This window comes from Miniopterus schreibersii (genome assembly GCF_964146895.1).
Source record: "Miniopterus schreibersii genome assembly, chromosome: 1".
NCBI lineage: Eukaryota > Metazoa > Chordata > Mammalia > Chiroptera > Miniopteridae > Miniopterus > Miniopterus schreibersii.
In genome coordinates this window covers 5972336-5991080 of record NC_138101.1, presented here as the reverse complement: position 1 = coordinate 5991080, position 18745 = coordinate 5972336, and the positions used below count along the sequence as shown (strand labels likewise).

The 18745-nt window shown below is 49.8% G+C and overlaps 1 protein-coding gene and 1 long non-coding RNA gene across 3 annotated transcripts in view; one reads left to right on the top strand and one right to left on the bottom strand.

Moving 5' to 3' along the window:
* Positions 1-2412: 2412 nt before the first annotated feature.
* Positions 2413-7579, bottom strand: LOC308555216. Of its 2 annotated transcripts, XR_013998522.1 has the most exons (5): positions 7174-7565; positions 6880-7053; positions 6035-6135; positions 3142-3215; positions 2413-3021 (listed from the first exon to the last, which is right to left on the bottom strand). It is a non-coding gene; the product is annotated as an uncharacterized lncRNA (long non-coding RNA). The 2 variants fall into 2 exon arrangements; XR_013998521.1 differs by lacking the exon at positions 6880-7053 and having other exon boundaries at positions 7248-7579.
* A 200-nt stretch (positions 7580-7779) lies between these two features.
* The window catches only part of BOD1L1 (biorientation of chromosomes in cell division 1 like 1), a 42582-nt gene continuing 31616 nt past the window's right edge, over positions 7780-18745 (top strand). Inside the window, exons 1-3 of the mRNA XM_081139483.1 lie at positions 7780-8095; positions 14167-14291; positions 18374-18564. Coding sequence (XP_080995609.1) covers positions 7847-8095; positions 14167-14291; positions 18374-18564 — 565 coding nt within the window. The 5' untranslated portion in view covers positions 7780-7846. The remainder of the gene's footprint in view (positions 8096-14166; positions 14292-18373; positions 18565-18745) is intronic.

The window sequence follows — 18745 nt, the reverse complement described above, 5'->3', positions numbered from 1 at the left end:
GCAGAGATGAACTCAGCCCATCCCGGCACCTTCCACACACGCACACTTCCACTTCCTCCCACTCTGCCCGCGTTGCTGTGTGATCCAACTACTCTTGTATTATCTTGTTGAAAAGTTCTGAGTTTGGGGAACAGCACAGATGCTCTCCTAATTGTTTAACCACCATTCTAAGTTGTTCAACATATTTACCACTTGTGAGTATGTATTTATAATGACCTCAAATAGCAGAAATTCAAATGTATATTTAATCAAAAAAAGCCTTGGCCATTCCTCAGTCTTTTATTATTTTGTTTTCATGCTGACCTGAATTTCACCTTGTGATTGTGGTCTCTCACTCTTGTCACAGAAAGCGCGGTGAGAACATTAAGTGCCCAACTTCTGTACTTAAATCCAGAAAAGTACAATCATTACTTCAGTGTTTGTTGTCTGAAATGATTACCGATGAGCATTTTTATTCAACATCATTTCAAGAAGTGAGCCTACCTTCTCTTTTTCCAACTGACTCTGATATCTCAGGGCACATAGGGTTCAACTCCATGGGCATCACTCTTGAATCTAATCTGTTTTAGCAAGAGAGCTCTTGCTCTGAAAGAGATGTCCCCACTCAATCCACGGCCTCGCTGAAGTGACAGAGGCACTAACAGGAAGAGTAACCCATCTGGTCCTGGCCAGTGTGGCTCAGTTGGTTGGGCACCATCCCATGTACCAAAAGGTTGCTAGTTCGATTCCCGGTCAGGGCACATGCCCGGGTCGTGGGCTCATCCCTGGTTAGAGGCATGCAGGAGGCAGCCGATCAATGCTTTACTCACACATTGATGTTTCTCTCTCTTACCCCTTCTCCCTTCCTCTCTCTCTAAAAGAAGCAATAAAAAATCAATAAAAAATCAATGAGAAAAGAGCAACCCACCTGACTGGGTGCGTATCAGGTTTGCATTGCCCTGTGCACGCCAGCATTGGCTGGTAGGAAGCATCAAGCCAAGGCTCCATTTGTTTACAGAGGGGCAAAAAGTGACGAATGACATTCACCAGGCTCCCTGGCACACATGTTCGCTACCCCTTCCCATGTCGGCACCCCCCCATCACCATCACCAGGCACATTCCATAGTGAACGAGAGGCTTTATTAGTTAGGATGCTTTTCTGGAGTTTGTCTGGCATCATCAAGTGATGGGTAAGGGGGTACAAGTGGGTCTCGGGACACGTGGAGGGCACAGGGCCTCTGCTCTCCATCTCTGTGCTTCACTCTGTGGGTTGGCAGATTTCTTTTCTTCCAAAGCCTGGCTCTGTCCTCATAGCGGAAGGTCTGGTGGTTGATTCCTTCCTCTAGACACCCGCTTACAGTGTTGTCACCACGTAGGGACATCAATTACCTTCAAAGCTCCCAAGGACGGCCCTAACTGGTGCAGTGTGGATTGGGTAGGGGCATTTCTCGAGACTATTCTCTGTTGCCAGTGGACCTGTGCATTTTCCTGGCTCTCTACAAGGATGTTAGTTGAGTTACCAGTGTAATAGTTGCCTTTTGAATTTAAAACAATAAAAATTTAAATGATGCCATTTAAGCCAATAAAATTAGACGTCGCCTGAGAGAGGCCAGCTGGCTGCCCAGGCTGGTCCCCACGGCTGTACTTCAATTGTTCACCACAGTGAACAGCCTTCAGTCCTTCCAGCCAGAAGGTGAGCATCCCTACAAGGAAGATGAACCTGAGCCCCAGGCAGTTTCCAGTTGACCACGCTCTTCGAGCCTCATGCGTACGAACCATTCCCAGGGAGAGCAACCACCAAGGGGGTGCTCCCTGTGTTTGCTGAATAGACTTTTTCTTCCTATGGACAAACGTAAACCTGACCCAGAGGTTGCCTAAGGACCGGAGTCTGAGGAGGAATGAACTAGATGATCTTAATTGCTGGCGCCTAGTAGCAAACGCGTGCTCTCCACATGGACAATGCCCATTCTAGGCCCTCTGGGTCCCTCCCTTCCCTACCTTCTGTGCCAGCCATCTCCCCTCCAAAGAGGTTCCTTTTTCCGAGGCACAATATTCTCATTACTTAGGCACACTCATCCTTCTCAGAAGTCTGCCCAGGCGACCTGGACTGGATTGGGGGTGCTCTGACAATCACACCATTTCCTCAGATCCTGCTTTCATCCCTACTTTGCCTGATTTCATTCTGGGAGGTATGACTTTTAGTTTCAGGGCACTGCGTACCATCTAGAATATTCAAGAAACACACACACATTAAGGCTATTTTTAAAATAAAAGCAATGTTCTCAAAGACTAACTCTTTCAAGGCAAAGCTCCTCTCCTTCTTTATAAGCATATAAAGGAATACCTTTTATCTCAAGCTGTTACCAGGCAGATGGAGAGGAGACCTCAGTTCTTGTCCTCTTGAGGGAAAGATTTCAATCAAGAGACAAAGTGTAAAAAAACAAGCAAGAATTTATTGGCTGTAGCAAAAACATACTTAAGACAATGAAACAAGGAAGGGGATAGGAGAAGCAATAGGAGAGCCGGGCTGGGCTGCTCTGGCTCCCTGGGAAGTCAGAGGAAAAGGGGAAAAGGGTCCCTGGAGACAGGTTCAGGGGGTTAGCCGGGGAGGAACTGCCGCTACCCATTGCTCCTCTGGTTGCAAGTCTTACTGGGTCCCTTAGAGGTTAGAGGATACATGCCTGTGGGGGAAGGAGAGGGGGGAGGGAATGGCACGGGCATGGTCCCTGGAAGACAGCCAAGTCGGGACCTTCATTTTCAGGGGTTTTAAAGGCTGGGCATTTGGGGGCAGTCTTAGGGGTGGATCAATAGACTCTTCATCAGTGTTAGGCTTTTACTATGGTATAACAAAGCCATCTGCCTCACTGCCATCCCAATGACCAAAAGAGCCAGCTACTCAGTAACATCGATAGCTACTGGCTACTTACCTTCATAACATCTTACTTTTGTTCATTCGATTGCTATCACTACCAGAAGACTAAATCTCAAAAGCAAAGAAATATGAAAAAAGTCATGCTATCTACATAAAAGAAGTATCTTCTTCTGAAAAAAAAAAAAAAAAAAAGTTCAAACTAGAAAGAATGCAATGAAAATACGACAAAAAGGCAATTGATCACTTAAGGGAACCACCAGAGCTCCCTAAACACTGGCAAGGAAACTCACAGTTTCGAATTCCATCTCAGCACACCCACTGCTTCTCCCAAAACCAGGAGCGGCTTCTTCACCAGGTGGCGAATCTGCAAGAGTGTTAACGGACAGTTTAATATGAATCGATGAGCTGCATCAACATTGCTAACAGAAATAAAATACGCATATGAGCCTTTGCTGAGATCATTGTTTACTGCACTAAATGAACATTTACGAAATGCATCAAGGGCCTCCAGGACCACACTAGACCTGGTTTTCTGCCTTGACTCTGTCCCCACTCAGGGCATGACCAGAGCCCAACACAAAAGCCAACTCTGACTTTGACTGTTTTCTTTAATCTGCTCTTTCCTCAACTTTCAGGGCTTCCCTTCTTTGTCTAAACTCCACTCATTCTTAATAATTCACTTCATCTGCACAGCATGACAAACCACTGTCATTTCTACAACCTGGCTCACTCCTTGCTACTCTGAGAATCAGGCTTTACCTCCACTGTTCCGAGAAGCAGTTGTCATCTACTGAAAGGTGGAGGTTCCCACTCCAGGCTCACAGCCACACCTCTGCTTCCCCCTTTGAGTCCAGGGCTGGCAAACTTTTTCTGTGAAGGGCCACGCAGTAAACAGTCTGTCTCAACTCTGGCCTTGCAGCACAAGCAGCCATCAGACTGCAAATGGCTATGGGACCAGGACCTCACACTGGATGCTGGCTCTGCTTGGGTAACCCTGCCCTCCCCCCTCTCCGTTTGTAACCTGCCTGTAACTCTGTTGGCCTACTGGGGAGTCTCCCCTAATACACCTCGCATTGTGGGAAGACACAAACGGGTGAGCGACTCCTTTCCTGCATGCTCCCTTGCTCACGACAAACTGCTGATTACCCACAGGACTCTCCCATTACATGAAGTATGAATAACTAAGGTGATGGATGTGTCCCACCTCACCAGAGAGCCCCCCAGTCCCCTCCCCACATCATGAGGTTTCTCCTGCTCTTGAGTTCCCGCTCCAATGTCCCAGGGGCTTAGGAAACCCAATCCTTGTTCTCTGATGCCATTGCTGCTCTCTTGCTGTCCCAAACCCATCTTCTATTTCCCACCAGGGAGGACTCATCTGCCCCCTTCAATTCTGCAGCACCTTCAGGGAACACCTGCTCACACAGCTACAGTTCCCAAGCACCACTACTCTTGGTCACTAGCAGGGAACCACTGCTCCCTCTCCACCCTGCCACTTCCCTGGGCCACCCTCCTATCCATGGCCTGACCCCACAACGGGTGACAACTCTTTCAAGTTCTTCCAGGGGAAAAAGCAATCCCCCTCCCACATTAACACTGCATAATGCCCTGCCCAGTTACCATCTTCCCCGCCCAGCCACGATCTCCACCTTCTACAGCTATTTCATTCTGCAGTAGACATAGAGAAAGAGCCGAGACCACAGAGTTTGCTTTGCAAAGGCAAATAATACATTCTCTCCTCTCCCTCCCCTCCCTTCCTCTTACAGAAACAGTTAATGGTTTGAACCCCTCCTAAGGATGTGTTCTGTTATTATGGAAAAAGTGAACTTTTAAAGTTTCAACTGGACTTTGGGTTGATGAGGCATTTAGGAAATAATCAGCCCTTTGATTATGCCAGCGTGGGCCGAGGGCGGTTTGGAGTAAGGAAAAGGGAACAAACCACAGCCTAAGAGGGGGATGGGCTCCCAGGGGTTAGGAGATCATCCTGTTGTAAGCCAGCGTTTGACTTTCACTGGAGTGGCCCCAGGGAATGGGCCTCAGGTTGGACTGTAGAAAGAAACCGCAGGAGTCAGATACTTGGCTGGAAGGAGTCTGGTGTCCAAGGATACCTAGGGCAACCACAGCGAGGGCCGTAATAATGAAGCTGCCATAGTTCCATCATTCCCAACGCGTTTGTAAAGTTTACTTAGCTGCCACCAGAGCATCAGACTTAGGAAATAAAATAAGAGCTACGCTGTGTTCAGGAAGAGCATATTGGATCCTCAAGATGTTCTGAATTCATCAGAGCAGGCAGGAGGGCAGGGAGCAATGACCATTATTTTTTAAGACCCCACCTCTTTCTTACCTTCTCTATTGTCAAATATTATATTACTCTTCTCAAAGAAACAGAGGAGAGAACAAAGCAAAGATGTCATTGGTAGGAAAAGATTACTGGACTACTTTTTAAAAAAAGGTTTAAATGTGTGCTATTTTCCCCCCAGGTATCCACAGTACTCATCCCTGGGACCTGCCTTCAGGTGGAAAGAAAAGGGTCTTTGAACAGTGGAAGCAGCACAAATCAGTGACCCTGATTCTTCTCACTGCAACTAGAATGTTTCCTAAGGCTACAAAATTGTTCATCTTGCCCTAAACCCAGTATGTGTGTGCCCAGTGTCACTTGAAGTCATGGATACAAATATTACCTTATTTATTCATATTCAGTGTGTATTACTCAATAAGGTCGTTAACGTACAGTTTATAAAATCAATTCGGAATTATCTATTTAATAATCAATTCTCACCTTACTTACAATTTCAAAAATACTTAAGATTTTCTATATGCTGTTCACAAACATAAAATTATTTTCTAGTCACTGAACCAATTCATTTTTAGCAGCAAATACCTTATTGTTTTATGATTTTTTTAAAAGTTTGATCGTTACGCCTAATCAAATTTGAGGAGATTGGCTAAATTTCTATGGTTGATTCTTACTTAGTTATTCCCAAATATCCAAATAAATCTGATACATCTATATACATGAGAGAAAATACCAAGCCTTTTATCATACTACACACTTAATAAATAACATAAACATTTAGCAACATGTTATATTGCATTGTTGGTAATTAGGTGAAGGGCAAAACATGTCACATTCCCATCTAGTTTTCATAACTAATTTTGAAAATGAGTAAAATAATTATATCTTACACCATTTTAATCTTGATTGCTTTTAGTAATAAATCTTTTAAGATTCATTCCATGGCTGTCTCTCTGCAGTCTTCATTATACTCCTCAAAATGCACGACACGCTGTTGGAATTGAAGCAATTATGTCAGACTCTTTCTGAGGGAAAGTAAATCCAATTTGGCTAGTTTGATGTTAATCAGGTTATACAACAAACATTTTTCATACTTGACAGTTTCACCTTGAATGAGCTATATCATTAGCTGCAAAGTTCTGGCAAAAAGAAAACCCAACCACCTACCCACAACAACAAAAAGCATTTTATCCAAAACTTCACCTTTAGATTTTCCCCAGGGTCTGAGTATATCAGGTTAAACAGGATACACCTCATGGAGGGTGGGGATGGGGGCAGAGGGGGGGAAAATGGTCTACTTCAAATTCTACTAAAAACCTATTTGGTATATTCCCCGGAAACCGAGGGGGGGAAACAAACACTAAAGAACAAAGACAAGTAAAATTCTTTGGCAGGGCAGGTGGTTTTCCATTCATTGCTTTCAACACAATTGGGCGGGCCTAAGCGAAGAGTCAGCTCACAGATCACCGAATCTAGTTGTCTGAGATGAAGAGCTGAGCGACGCTGCTGCAATAAACCCTTCCCCAGGCCAGGACTAGTTTGCTGAGCAGGGCCGTGGGGGCCGCACGGCTGCAAAACCCAGGACAGGGCTGAAAGGTGTGAGCTCCCTGCTGGCAAGGACGCGCCATCCGCAGGCGCGGGAACTCTAAAATGCAGTGCCACCCGCTTCACCAGCATGCACCTTCCAGCACATTTTACATCCCACTTCAGCGTTATGAAAATCGGCAGTATTTACTTTGCTTTGCTCGTGTGCTAATATTTTAAAGATAACAGTCCAGAAGCACGCGGTTTGCTCTCTCCGTGACTTTCAGCGATTTAGTTGCACCTCTGGGCCTCAGCTCCCTGCTTTGCAAATGGGGGGTAGCGGTGGGACCCCGCTGGTGTTGCTGCAAAGAGGGCGACAGCGCACCTCAGGGCCGCAAAGGGGGCGACAGCGCACCTCAGGGCCGCAAAGGGGGCGACAGCGCACCTCAGGGCCGCAAAGGGGGCGACAGCGCACCTCAGGGCCGCAAAGGGGGCGAAGGCGCACCTCAGGGCTCGGGCGCCGCGCAGGCTCGACCCGCCGTGCGCACCGCGAGCAGAAGCAAATCCCTTACAACTCACGGCCTGCGGTTCGTCTTCACCGGCGGGAACTCGGTGCTGGAGGGACAGCCGCAGCCGGCGGCGCCCCGGGAGTAACGGGGCGGGGGGCGGGGGGCGGGGACGGGCCGGGCGGCCCTGGGGCTCCCCGCCCGCAGAAGACTGGGCTGGGCCGTGAGCACGAGGGTTGGGGAAAGTTCACGGCGTGCGCTATAAATGCCCGTGCGTGTCGCCTGCTGCGTGAAACCGGAGCCAGAGCGCAAGGCCCGCACGCCCCCGACGGCGCCGGCAGCGCCTCCCGCGGGGGACCCGCTCGGAGCAGGAGCGCGGGCGGGACGCTGGCCCCCCGCGGCCTCGGCGCCCGCCCCCCGCGGCCGCCCCGCCTCCCCGCCGCCCCGCGAGCGCGCCTGCGCGGGCGGCGGCCGGAACTGGCCCCGCGCGGCTTCCGTCGCCGCCCCTCCGTTGCTATTGTCACCGCCTTTTCCTCCCTTTCCCCGGGTTCCCTTTCACTTCCGGGGCTGCTCTGGATCCGCTGGTTCCGTAACAACATCCCGTTGGCCTCCCCCGGGCGGCGGCACCGGTGCAGCCGCCACCTCCCGGAGCGCCGCCCGGCCCAGCCCGCCATGGCCACCAACCCGCAGCCGCAGCCGCCGCCGCCCGCGCCGCCGCCGCCCCCGCCGCAGCCGCAGCCGCCGCCGCCGCCGCCGGGCCCCGGGGCTGGCCCGGGCGCGGGCGGGACGGGCGGCGCGGGCGCGGGCGCCGGCGCGGGCGCGGGGGACCCGCAGCTCGTGGCCATGATCGTGAACCACCTCAAGAGCCAGGGGCTCTTCGACCAGTTCCGCCGGGACTGCCTGGCCGACGTGGACACCAAGGTTCGGGGCGCGCGGGTGTGCGGGGCAGGGGAGGGTCCCCGGGCGCCGTCTCGGGCGGGCTCCCGCGCCCCTGGGCCGGCCGCGCTTCTGCTTCCCCGACGGGGCCCCTCTCAGCGCCGCGCCCCGGGCCCGCGTGCAGCCGCTTCCTCTCCGAGTCCCGCTCTGCGCCGAGCACCGTGCACCACGCACCGTGCACCGCACACCATGCACCGCGCACCGCGCACCGTGCACCGCGCGGCGCGTTCATTCATTCGCCCGCCGGTGCCCGGGTCCAGTGTCGGGGACCGAGCACCTCCTGTGCTGCCCGGGCGCTGGGAACGCGCCCGCGAGCTGGGTGGGCTCTGCTGCTGTCCGCGTGGAGATGCGTTTGGAGACGCCAACCAGCGCTTTCATCCCTGGCTAATTTTTTTACTTTGTATCCGTGCTCGGCTCTTGGATTCTGGGCGGGAAGGGTCGTGTCTTTGTCCTTTGGAGAAGTTTAGTGATAATGGACTCGAATTACCTGTAGTGTGCATTGCTGGGTGGTGGCGGGGTGGGGGGGGGCGAAGGTAGGCGCTCGAGCTGGACGGGGAGAAGGGGGCTGGGGAGAGCGGGACTTGAGTGTCCACCAGTGACTGTCTGATTTAGGTTAACTTAGGCCACGTCGCTTCTCCAAAGTGAGAGGTGGGTTTGGGGCGGGGGGGGGGCATGCAGTGGGGAAAGGGTGGAGGGGAGGTGGGCGCTGTAACGCGGTGGAGGTAGGGCGGGAAAGAGGAGGGGAGGGGAGGGGTCTGCAAAGCGGTTCCCTGTGCAGAAGGTTGGGGCTCCAAAGGCGGAGGGACCTAGTACCCGACGTCAGAGTGAAAGGGGTGTTAGCCGGCCCCAGGTAATCTCACCTGGACGCCAAGGAGGAGCGATCTTGGTGAGATGGATGGAAAACCAGCAGAGTCTGGAACCCTGGAAGCAAGCGACTCAGGAAACCTCAGTTGGGAACAATTGGAAAATTTGTTGCTTTTTGGTTTTCTGGTTTGTTTGGATTGGAGGAAGGTTGGTTGGTTGGTTCTGGCTTAGATCTGGCTGGGTCCCTCGGATAGTTTCGATGGGGTGAGGGTGTTCTCACAGCATGTTCAGCCCCATTTTTTGAGAAAGGGGAGCTTGCTGTGTCCTCCAGTTAATTCTTCCTTGTGATTTCGGGTTCACCAGCCTTTGGGGGGAACGGCACACAGTTCTGCCATGTCCCCTGGGAAGACCTTGGTGAAAATCTAGGGACATCTTTCCTTATAAGGACCCTGGCCCACCATGTAGACCAGAATAAATGTGTCTTTTGGGGCATTGGAGTTTTTGCACTACAGAGAATTCAGTTTACTTGGGATGTTTATCTCTGCAGGAAGTATATCGTTTTCTCTTTGTTTTAAGGAATATGCACAGTGACCTTTTTGAAAATGTCTGTTGCTTTTTTTTTTTTAAACAGGAGAAGATTTGATAGACATGGTCAAATAAATGTTACCCAGATAAAGCTGGTTATTTGTATCCTGCAGTAGAGATTGCACTTTGCAGTTCCCAGAAACCTGCAGATCTGTGTTATTGTGTATGCAAGTTGAAAGTTTAAACGTACTGATGGGTACTGCACATAAGGCTCAGCTCTTTCTTCACCTCATCTCCACTAGATGTTACTGCTTTGGGTCTGTGATATTTCTGCCAAATCCTCTCAAAGTGAAGCCTTAAAACCTTTCTTGGGGGGAAGGAGGAAAGCACAGTTTCTTAGACAGTCTTACAAAGGCTAGGACCTTCTCCCAAGAAAAATGCCCATATACATGATAAAATGCTGTTTTTGCAGTCCAGAAATGGTTGACTAGTGGCAATTTCATGTGGCTCCCACTAATATGTAGTTTTGAGGAGTGTTCAGGGACCGCGGAATAAGTTCCCCTCTTGTAATGTTTAATGCTAGGTAAGAATAGAACTGATGTGATACCCCTTCTGACAGAGTAAGTAAGGTCTTGTGCTCTCCCTCTCTCTCAAAAAAAGTAAGTTTGAGCCTGGCCGGCGTGGCTCAGTGGTTGAGTGTGGACTCGTGAACCAGGAGATCACGGTTTGATTCCCGGTCAGGGCACATGCCCAGGTTGCGGCTGGATCCCCAGTGGGGAGCGTGCAGGAGGCAGCCAATCAGTGACTCTCTCATCACTGATGTTCCTCTCTCTCTCTCCCCCTCTCCTTTTCTCTCTCTGAAATCAATAAAAACATATATATTTTTTTTAAAGTAAGTTTGAAAGTCTCAAAAAAAAAAAAGCCAAAGTTTTATATCAACTTAACATTCCTGTCCATGTGGCGGTGGCCAAAGTGGAGGTGAGATCCCCTGTTCGTGCAGCGGGGCATCGCCTGAGTGGGATCCTTGGGTCTCACCTGCAAAGAACGCGTTAGAGTTGAGACCACTTGTACTTTTGATCACTGGACGCGAAGACTAACCTTGCCAAGCGCTGGCCTGTAGTATATGGTAGGTAGGGTTGTGGCAGGACCTGGATTGTCAGTTACACGCACAGTTAAGAATCAGGACATTTATTTGATACTCACCAGGCGCTCGCCAGGAGCAACACTATCATCCAGCCAGTGTGTTCAAAGCAAGATGAGAAGGTCCAAAGCCCACTGCCCCTCCAGAGAACCCTAGAACCCCTCAAACTGCCCTGGGGTCACGGAGGGTCCAGCTGGGAGAGGGACTGGAGGAGAGCAGACCATCAGCCCTCCCACCAAAGGACTTGGAACCTTGGGCAGCCCTGGGACCCTGCTAATGCTGAGGCTCCTGTGCTGCAGACCCCCAGCCCCAGGTCCCTGGAGTAAACAGGTTACAAAGCCACTGGGACCCCTTTGCGCTGATTGGCACCTGGAGAGTGGGAGGAGGGGAGGCCGAGGGTCCATCCTTCTGCCCCAGGCAGGGGGCTCCCAGAGCGGGTAGACATGGCTCCTCTCTCCCCGGGTAATGAGGGCCAGTTTTTGGATATTTTCTCAGGTGTGCAGGTGTAAATGACTCCCGGTCACTGTGATGATTGTCTTTTGTTGTTGTTAATCCTCACAAGAGGGTATTTTTTCCATCTTTTTTTTTTAAGAGAGAGAGTGGAAAGAGGGAGGGGCGAGGAGAGAGCATCGTTTGGTAGCCTCCGGAACACGCCCCAGCTGGGGCCAGGGATTGATCCTGCGACCCGTGTACATGCCCTTTGCCCTTGATGGGGAAGCGAACCCGCACCCCTTCCCTGCACAGGCCAGCACTCTAGCCACTGGGCCACGGTGGCCAGGGCCGTTACCTGTTTTTCCTTAGATTTGAAAGGAATATCAAAGACAAAAGTATAGATATGTATTCACCCAACAAGTATTTATGGTGTACCAGGTGCTGTGTAGATGCCAGGGATACAGCAGTGAACAAAAAGCCCCTGCAGTTACGGAGCTTAAGCCCAAAGGAGGAAAACAGACAGTAAACCATGTGTGATGGGCCCGTGAGAAGAAACAAACCAGGGTGAGGCTGCCAACGACTGATTTGAGTAAGATCAGGGGAGATTTCAAATAAGATGCCATTTGGAAGGAGCAGAAGGAGACTTGCAGCTATCTGGGCTGAGTATTCCAGGTAGAGGCCCCAGCAAGGGCAGAGCCTCAGGTGGAGAAAGTGTGTGGGGTGAGGTAGGAGCGCCCCCTCCCTCCCCTCCCCCAGCTCTGGAGGTCATCGTCAGAGCTTGCCCTTTTTTTTTTCCTGAGCTGAGAAACGGTTGGCACATGTTATGCATAAGGACACACTCTCGCTTCCATTTTAGATCGGTGGGCCATGTGTAATTATTAATAGTGTCCCCTTCATGCTCAGCCGTGATCTGGTTTGGACAATAAATTATGTGGTTGCCCTAGTTTTAAAAGATTTGCCGTAGCGGCTCTGTGGAAAAGAGACTTCAGGTGAGCAAGGGTAGGCACAGGGAGATGAGCTACTGTGACCTAGACAGGAGAGTGCATCGGACCACGCCAGCAGGGAAGGTAGTGGGAAGTGCTCGGGTTCTGGAGGTTTTGTGCTGGTGCTGACAGTTTGCTAATGGTTTGGCTCTGCGGTGGAAGAGAAGGGGAGGAGTCAGGAATGACTCCCCAGCTTTTGACCAGCCAGAGCACTCGGAAAGGAAAGGGAAGGAGAGGCAGAGAGAGCCCCGGAGGAATAATGGACCCTTGTGACTCCAGTCACCAGGCTTTGTACTGAAAGGAGAACTGGAACAAGGAAAATTACCTGATGTAGTTCAAAGTCGAGCTTGTTGTGGGGCAACTAGACTGCTAAATGCATTGTGTTTTTAGCCTAATATTCCTGAGGTTTGGGAATATTGACAAGAGGAATTATGTTTTACAGTTTTGCTGAAAATCATTGAAAGAAAGGATTAGCTTTTCAGTTTATGTTGATTTTTGATAGAGAGGGGCGTGAGAAATGACCATGAGACTGTTTCTTGTAGGGTTGAAATGGGAATTAGCAAAAGTCTGGGAACTGGAAGGGATACAGGAGCATCACCAAGAGATGAAACTGGGATCATCCCCATTGAGTGGTGACCCAGTCATCTCGTCTAATTGCTTACCTGCCAGGCAGTGTGATGAGCTTCCTGAACACAGAGATGGAGGGAGCGGAAGGAGCAGGCTTACACTTCAGCGGGGAGCTGAATACCTCCCCCTTCCCAAAATACAGTGCAGTGCAAGAACTGTTGAGATGATGGTGTGCAGAGAAGAAGGAGGAGCGTGGAGAAGGCCCTGGGAGCCTCCCGCGGGTGTCAGGATGGCTGCACAGGGTAGGGTGAGCTCTGGAGGTGAGAAGTTCACCAAATGGACACATGGAGGGAACCGTAGGCGCAGACAGTCAAAGGCATGAGAACTTACTGCTGGAGCATAAGGTTTGAAGGGTAAGGGAAGAAGCGGCAGAAGATGAGGCTGTACAGCTTTGTTTAAAATCATTTGGAGGCACTCAAATCTATCTGCGGGAAAGCCACTTAATAGAAAGATTTGAAGAATATGAGTGGTGGGGAACGAAGAACAGAGTGTGCAGTCCTGCTTGGCCAAGCATTCCTTCGAGGCCGCAGCCCTTTAAGTGGAGGTGACGTCACGTGTGTCCTCTCTCCTGCTCCCTCACACCAAGGCTGTTCGCCTCGGCAGTGCTGACATTTTGAGCTGGGTGGTTCTTGGCCGTGGGGGTTCCCCTGTGCACTGTAGGATGTGCAGCAGCATCCCTGCCCTCTGCCCGCTAGACGCCAGTACCGGCTCCCCATTTCCCTCCAGGCATTGCCAAATGTCCCTGGGGGTGGGGGTGATCACCCCCAGTTCACGGCCCCTGCCTAACATCAAATGTCGTGCCTAGTGCCAGGGGTTGCCCCTCCATAACTGCTCTTGGATGTGGGCCTTTCATTCCGCTCTGCCACCCCGGGACGGACCATCATTCTGCTTACTTTCCTAGGCATACGCATTTTGGGTCTGGTTCCTCTTTCCTGTTGGCAGATTGATCGTCTGAAAGCTCGGCCGTCATGCGTCCCGCGCTCACGTGCAGCGGCTTACCATTCTCCCCCATCGTTCCAAACCGTGTACAGGCCCAGGTCCTTCCAGCCTGGCCCCAAGCTGGCCCAACCTCACTGCTCTTTCCTGTTCTCTTCTCCCACCAAATTGGACTTAACAATTGGGGGGGAGGGGCAAATGCGCCCAACGCCGTGTTTCCTCACCCACTGGCTCTTTGCTTGTGTTGTTGGCTGAGCCGGCCAGGCGGCCCTCGAATCCCAGCTGCATGTGGAACCCTGAAGGCTCGGCTCAGATGCCTCATTCTCACAGAAGGCTTCCTGCTCTTCTCTCCCTTTCTTTGCTCCAAATTATCACAGCAACATTGATGGGTGCCTTATCTTCTTGCCCCTTGCCTATAAATGAGAGGTATGTCTGTCTTCTTTGTACTCCTATCTCCAAATGTAAGCTGTAAAAGTTTGTTGCCGTGTTGATACTCTAATCTAAGAAAGGTGGATACTGTGAAAGATACTCAAATCCCGAGACTGTCAGTATTGTTATTGTATAACATTGGAGATTTTCAACATTTGTGTCTTTCTTTTTCTCTCTAGCCTGCTTATCAGAATCTGAGACAACGTGTTGACAACTTTGTTGCGAACCACTTAGCAACTCATACATGGAGTCCCCACCTCAATAAGAACCAGCTAAGGAACAATATTAGACAACAAGTGCTCAAGTAAGTCTCAGAATTACAGTTCCTAGGCGAGCTCGAAAATGCCACGACCCACTTTGCCTGGGAGCAGAGACATTTTGCAGAAGTTTGTTCACCTCACGCTAATTTCCTGCAGTTTGGTGCCTTCATGCTGTGATGCAGCGTGATTTACAAAAGGCTCTAATCACTTCACATTTCCCCCATCAATTTTAACAGTCTCATTTCTCTAGAGCGCTTTGGAAATACTGAAGGAAAGGAATGGCAATGTGACTTTTAAAAAGAAGGTCCTAGGTATAATATTAATAGGTGGTAAATGCTGGAATATTCTGTACGGTTTACATTCACGACCATTTTCTTGGCCCTAAAAAGGGTAGGCTTTGCTATTATTTTACAAATAAATACATTAAAGGTCACTGACATTAAAATATTTTTCCCCGATTTTTGAGGCCGTGTCTTCTGTCTTCTGATACAGCCTGCCCTGTTTTCTGTCTTACATTTTATTATAGGGTCATTTTTGGTTGAACATAAGATAAAGAGAATGAGAAGAGTTGAAATGTTTAGAGGGACCAAAAAAATCATATTTATTCCCCAGAAAAGTATTCTCTTGTTCTTAAATATAAATATTTGTCAAGACAAGAAGACTCAGACCTTCTGTCCCCCCTTCAGCGCCCCCAAAAGGTGACTAAGTTATCTAAGGAGTATCTACTCTTCCTGCCGTGACAAATATTTACATTCAGACACATCTTTTGGAACAAAATGTGGCTTTAAAACAGTTAAACAAATCAGTTTTGTGCCTTCCTCCTAATTCCCCCTTGTCTCATGAGAACCTGGCAAGCCTACCCAGTGTCCTGCTCCCCCCAAGGGCTCTGACCCACTCACACTCTGACTCAGGCCCACTGAGTGCAGGGCAGGTAAAGCCAGGAGCCAGAGCCCCTCAGGTGAAGAAGGGAAGAGGGAAACTTAACAATAACTTTGTTGTCTACCCTTTTAAAGGATGTTTGACTAACCTGTAAAGAGCCCAGGTGAGATCAAAAGATGCCCTTAGAGGCTGCATAATAATACCTGCAGGGGAATGCTGGAGCCTTTCCTGAGAGAAGAGACTGGAGGTCTCCTGGGTTGAGAGCAGACTCATTTCCAGGATTTTGACTCATTTCCAGGCACTTAGGAGGGCAGGGTGGGCTGGAGGAGGCAGAGGCGATCTTGCCTGATGTCACCCACACTCACACAGAGCCTTGCCGATTACCCAGTGCTTTCACTCAGCAACCTGCAGAGCGGCCTCCCTTTCACAGACCCTTGAGTTGCTTTAAAGGCTTGCTTTTTTTTTTTTTCTTTGGGCTGAAGCTAAATGAAGACCAGTTTCTGGGAATTGCGTCTACTCCTTAGCATAGAAAACCTGTCAAGTAGGGGAGCAGCCATTTATTCTGTTCTTTTATGGGAGCTAAGCTCAGTCTTGCCCGTGAAAGACTAGGCACTTAAAATTCTTGTTTACCCACAAGAGACACTGCTCTCACAGGATGAGTGTTTGGTGAGGGTGCAGTCCATGTCAGTAAGGGGTTCTGACTTCTGAGATTAATGCTGGAGCTCTGCTTGTGGGTGGTGAGGGGAAGCCCCTGCCTCTCAGATAAGTTGGTCAGCATTCTTCCTGGAACGTGTCAGTTTTCTTGTAGCTGCGTTATTTTTAATAAACTATTCTCTTATTTAAGTTCTATTAGTAAAGGTTTATGTTACTGATGATAACATCTTTAAGCGTCCTTAAAGAGACTATTTAGTTGTGTCTAATTGTAGAGGGATGCACTTGTCCCATAAACACAATTTCAAACAGTTTTTCATACATATACTTCAAGAAGCACTCAGTTGACTGTTATGTTGAACCATCCACAGTAGCCGTTTTTTGTAGGACAACAGTCTAATATGAGCGATTTTGGATGGTTCAACTTGATAGCTAATCTGCAGACTCAGTACAAGGAAAATCTTAGTTTATATGTGTATTCATTTGTACAATAGAGTCTAAAAATGCTGGATAGCTCAGAAATAATTCTCTTAATGGAACAGGGTCTAAAAGGAAGTCAAGGACAGCGCCAGCTGCTAACCCTTCAGCTTTGTCCTCGAACCTGGAGTGTGGCTTCTCTCTAGTGAGGCAGCTCCTATGGCGGTGCCTCGCTGGAGGGAGCTCCCTGAGAGCAGGGGGCCATCAGCGCTGGCCTCCAGATTTATTTACCTTCAGAGCTGACCACTGGGAGAATGGACTAAAGTAGACAGGCCAGAATGTAGGCAAACAGACTGAAGCAGTAATTTGGGGTGGGTGGGGTTTTTTATGTTATGTCTTTATACGTGTGCCTTAAATCAAAACATTTTTTAAAGATTTTTCATTGACTTATAGAGAGGGGAGGAGAGAGGGAGAGGGACAGAGACACACTGATGTGAGAGTGAAACACGGGGATTGAGCCTGCAACCTGGGCATGTGCTGTGACCTGAATGGAACCAGCAGCCTTTTGGTGCACAGGACGACACTCAGCCACCTGAGCCACACCGACCAGGGCTCAAAACATCTTTAAGATGCTTGTCCTTGTTTCTTTCCCACCTGCTACATTTTAAAGACTCCTCTAAGATGTAGCAATGTTTGTGGGATTTGCATTTTTTTATCTTAGAACTTTAAAAGTGGGTTACCTACTTTGTGCAGGGCTGACTCCGTTTTCTCCATGGCCCACATAAGTAGCGTTGTAGTATCACCAGGCTGCAGGGTGCCTCGGGAAACAATTCACATTCACCCGCCACCCCAGACAGAGCTGCGCTAAGAATAGCCCTTGGATATGAGGAGAGACTCCTTACCAACCTGCAGAGAGCCTGAGGTCTGGAAGCTGGAACGGACCAGCACCTGCTCTTCTAACACTATCCAGGGAGCTTCGCAGGCTCTTTTTTAGGAAGAAACAGGGTTTAAGTGTGTTTCCTAAAATAAATTCACATCCTTTTATTTTGCTCACACGCCCTTGTGATTTTCTGCACATTTGGGACTTGATTGCCCTGTTTGCTCCTGTCTCTCATCTGTAATGTTTCTTTTTTTTTTAATATATCTTTATTGATCTCAGAGAGAGGAAGGGAGAGGTAGAGAGAGAGAGAAACATCAATGATGAGAGTCATTGATGGGCTGCCTCCTGCACGCCCCCGACTGGGGATCGAGCCCGCAACCCGGGCATGTGCCCTGACCAGGAATCAAACCCCGATCCCGTGGATCCTAGGTCGATGTTCAGCTGCTGAGCCACACCCGGCCGGGCTGTGATGTTTCTTTAAGTTCTTCTCTTCTATGGAAATGAAGACTCAGCACAAATGTCTTCTCCCCTGTGAGGCCTTCCCCAGGTGCCTCAGGTATATCTAGTACTTCCGAGTCCCTCCCCTTCCCTGCGGTAGAGCTGTGTCCCGTGCCTGTCGGCGTGCATTGTCCTTGTGTCTGTCTCCTCACCAGAACGGGGCCCAGGTGTGGTTGCAGCAGCCCACTGGCCAGCACGGTGCCTGTTCGTGTAGAAGACGCTCATCACATTCTTATTGAATGACTAAATCATCCAGGTTTTACAGCAAGAAGACAATAAAAAGAAAGCCAGAAATCTTACGTTTTGGGGGCTTCTTTTGTAAGTTTGCTAAAATTACACTGTATGTGTATCCTCCGGTTTTCCCGGAGACTCTAATACTTATAAAAGGCTTACATTTTCCTGCTTGAAGGTGCAGAGCCTCTTGATTTACTTTATACCCAGAACTTTAGTGACTTTATTCCTCTGTGGCCGGGCAGGGCTGGGCTGGGCTCAGACGAGCATCGCCTGTAAGCCTGGGCTCCGGACAGTGCACTGTGTGTAGTTCTCTGGGTGTTGGTTTGGTTTGGTTTGGTTTATAGTTCCAGTGACACAGTGGTGAAGAGGCTAGAGATTTTTGCAGTATGGTACATCCAAATGCCACGACCGGGAGAGACTAGTCATTGCCTGTCCTTTCTCTGCCCAGGTGAATGGATTGGGAAAATTCAGGGTTGGAGACAGACAGCTTTACCTAAAAGTAATTAATGCAAATAGCATGAAATTATATATATTTTTAACCTCTCTGTAAATTATCCTTTGTTTCAGATCAGGAATGTTGGAGTCTGGTATCGACCGAATTATTTCTCAGGTTGTGGATCCAAAGATCAACCACACATTCAGACCTCAGGTGGAGAAGGCCGTGCACGAGTTCTTGGCGACGCTGAGCCACAAGGAGGAAGCAGGTGGCAGCGCAGCCCCTGAGGAGGAGAAGCCGGACTCCGCCCTCAGTACACAAGGTGCTTGCTTTCCCCCTGGTCAGTCCCCCTGCTTCCTCCTGGTCAGTCCCCCTGCTTTCCCTCTGGTCAGTCCCCCTGCTTTCCCTCTGGTCAGTCCCCCTGCTTTCCCCCTGGTCAGTCCCCCTGCTTTCCCCCTGGTCAGTCCCCCTGCTTTCCCTCTGGTCAGTCCCCCTGCTTTCCC